General features: G+C 52.9%; 1 protein-coding gene across 1 annotated transcript; it reads left to right on the top strand.

Annotated features, from left to right (window-relative positions):
• Positions 1–834: 834 nt before the first annotated feature.
• Positions 835–2,064, top strand: LOC108355797 (RNA-binding protein 42-like; the record flags this gene model as incomplete). The annotated part of the gene is made up of 3 exons (XM_017606930.1): positions 835–1,100; positions 1,163–1,617; positions 1,690–2,064. Coding segments are annotated over exons 1-3 (1,096 nt in total), but the record flags the coding sequence as incomplete, so codon positions are not given.
• Between the last annotated feature and the right edge of the window lie 11 nt (positions 2,065–2,075).

Below are 2,075 nucleotides of genomic sequence, written 5' to 3'. Positions count from 1 at the left end.
CGAGCTGGAGAAGGAGATACAGACGCTGAATAGTTCGGAGTTTAGGGGTGGGTTTTGGGTTTGGGTTCGATTTCTTTCTTGACATCTTTTTTCTTGCTTTGTAGAGGCGGTCAGTGCGCTGCAGGCCCTGCAGCAGCTCGTCGACGAGGGCCACGAGAATCCGAATAATCTGGAGCGAAGTGTACTGAATCAGCTCACGCAACAGAGGGATGCTTTAAGGTAAAAAGTTTTTTTGAAGAGATTTTTGAAGAGATGATGGTAAACACTTGCATTTGTTCCTTCAGATTCGAAACCAAGACGCTCTTCAACCCGCAGTTTGGCAGCATCTTTCGGACCCACCACAACCCCACCTACTTCAGCCGCCGCCTCTTTCGCTACTCCGACATTTACATGTCGAAGATCACCAATCTGATGAAGTACTCTCTGAAGCACACCTTCCTCCCGCGCCGAGGTCTCCTCCCGCACGAGACGCGCATCAGCCAGGTGGAGCTGATTCACCGCGGTGACCTCACCACGCTGGCCGACGANCCGACGAAGCGGGCGAGGTGGGCAAGACTTGAGAGGAAGGTTAGATTAGTAACTGGTGGACTCTGGAATCTCAGGCGTTTTTAAGAACTTCCAAAAACTCCCAAAAACTCCCGTAAATCATGAGAATAAACAAATCCTTTGCATGAAAGTTCTATTTTTTTGTACGGCTTTATTACGTCTTCTGTGAACGGGAACCGCCGTCACACTCTCTCTCTCTCTCTCTCTCGTTTTGTTGACATTTTTTTCTTCAGTCCTTTTCTTGCGTCAGTGTTTTCCAGAAGGACTCCAAACAAACTCCACGCCAAGATGAATCACAACAATTATCACCACTCCCATCACCCCCACCACCATCAGCAGCAGCAATACAATAATAATAATAACCACACCTACTATCATCACCAGCCACAGCAGCAGCAGCAGCAGAATAATAGTCACCACCTTCGCCCTCCTCATCACCATCAGCTGCTTCCCCCACAGCAGCAACAGCATCAGTCACTGTACCACCATGATTCGCCGGAAACTACCAACACCAACAAGCGCAGCAACATTGACATTGAGGCGGAGATGAACAGGTAAGGAATGGTTTTTACAATTTTTTTACGCCTTTTTCTAACACCGTTTTCTTTCCCGACAGGTTCGAGAGTGAACTCTTATCAGTGTCACCTAATATTCTATCATCGTCATCGACAGTAGGTAGTGGTGGCGGCGGTAATGGACCTCCGCCGGCGGCCAACCAGTCGGTCGTCAAGCCGGCGATGCACTTTATTCCCCACCAGATTCAGCGGCAGCTGCCGCAGCAGAGTCGACCGACGAGCCAGGCCACCTTTGTGCCGGCGACGACGCACACCAGCGGTGGTCATCCGAGTAGTACCATCATCGGCGGCGGCCCTAGCATGAATCCCATCGGACAGGGTGGACAGCATCAGCAACAGCAGCAGTCTCAGCAGTCGCACCAGAACGTCAACTACACGGTGACGCCGATGCAGGTGCCCAGCGTTGTCCATGGCCTCCCCGCGGGCTCTTCAACTTCAGGTGCCGGTGGCAGCGGAGGTGGAAAGAGCGGCGGAAAGTCAAAGAGCAGTGATAAGGGTAAGTGATGCTTTTTGTTTGAGTAAAAGTTTGGCTTTTAGAACTTACCATTTTCCCCTCTCCTCTCTGCAGGAAAGAAGGCGAAGAAGGCGCTCCGCATCGCCGGCGGCCAGGTCTGGGAGGACCCGACGCTGAACGAGTGGGACCCGAATGACTTTCGCATCTTCTGCGGCGACCTGGGCAATGACGTCTCCGATGACGTCCTGGCGCGGGCCTTCAACCGCTTCGGCTCCTTCGTCAAGGCGAAGGTGGTGCGCGACAAGCGCACCAACAAGAGCCGCGGCTACGGCTTTGTCAGCTTCAAGAATCCGCAGGAGTTTGCCCGCGCCATCAAGGAGATGAACGGCAAGTACGTGGGCAGTCGGCCGATCAAGCTGCGGAAGTCCAACTGGAAGGACCGCAACCTGGAGGTGGTGAAGAAGAAGTACAAGGCGAAGGCGAAGCTCGGTCTGGTCTGA

Source organism: Rhagoletis zephyria, unplaced genomic scaffold (genome assembly GCF_001687245.7).
Source record: "Rhagoletis zephyria isolate East Lansing unplaced genomic scaffold, Rhagoletis_zephyria_1.1 Rzeph_scaffold_50154, whole genome shotgun sequence".
Classification (NCBI taxonomy): Eukaryota; Metazoa; Arthropoda; class Insecta; order Diptera; family Tephritidae; genus Rhagoletis; species Rhagoletis zephyria.
Note: the sequence above shows the minus strand (reverse complement) of the source record. Positions and strands in the feature narration are given on the sequence as shown.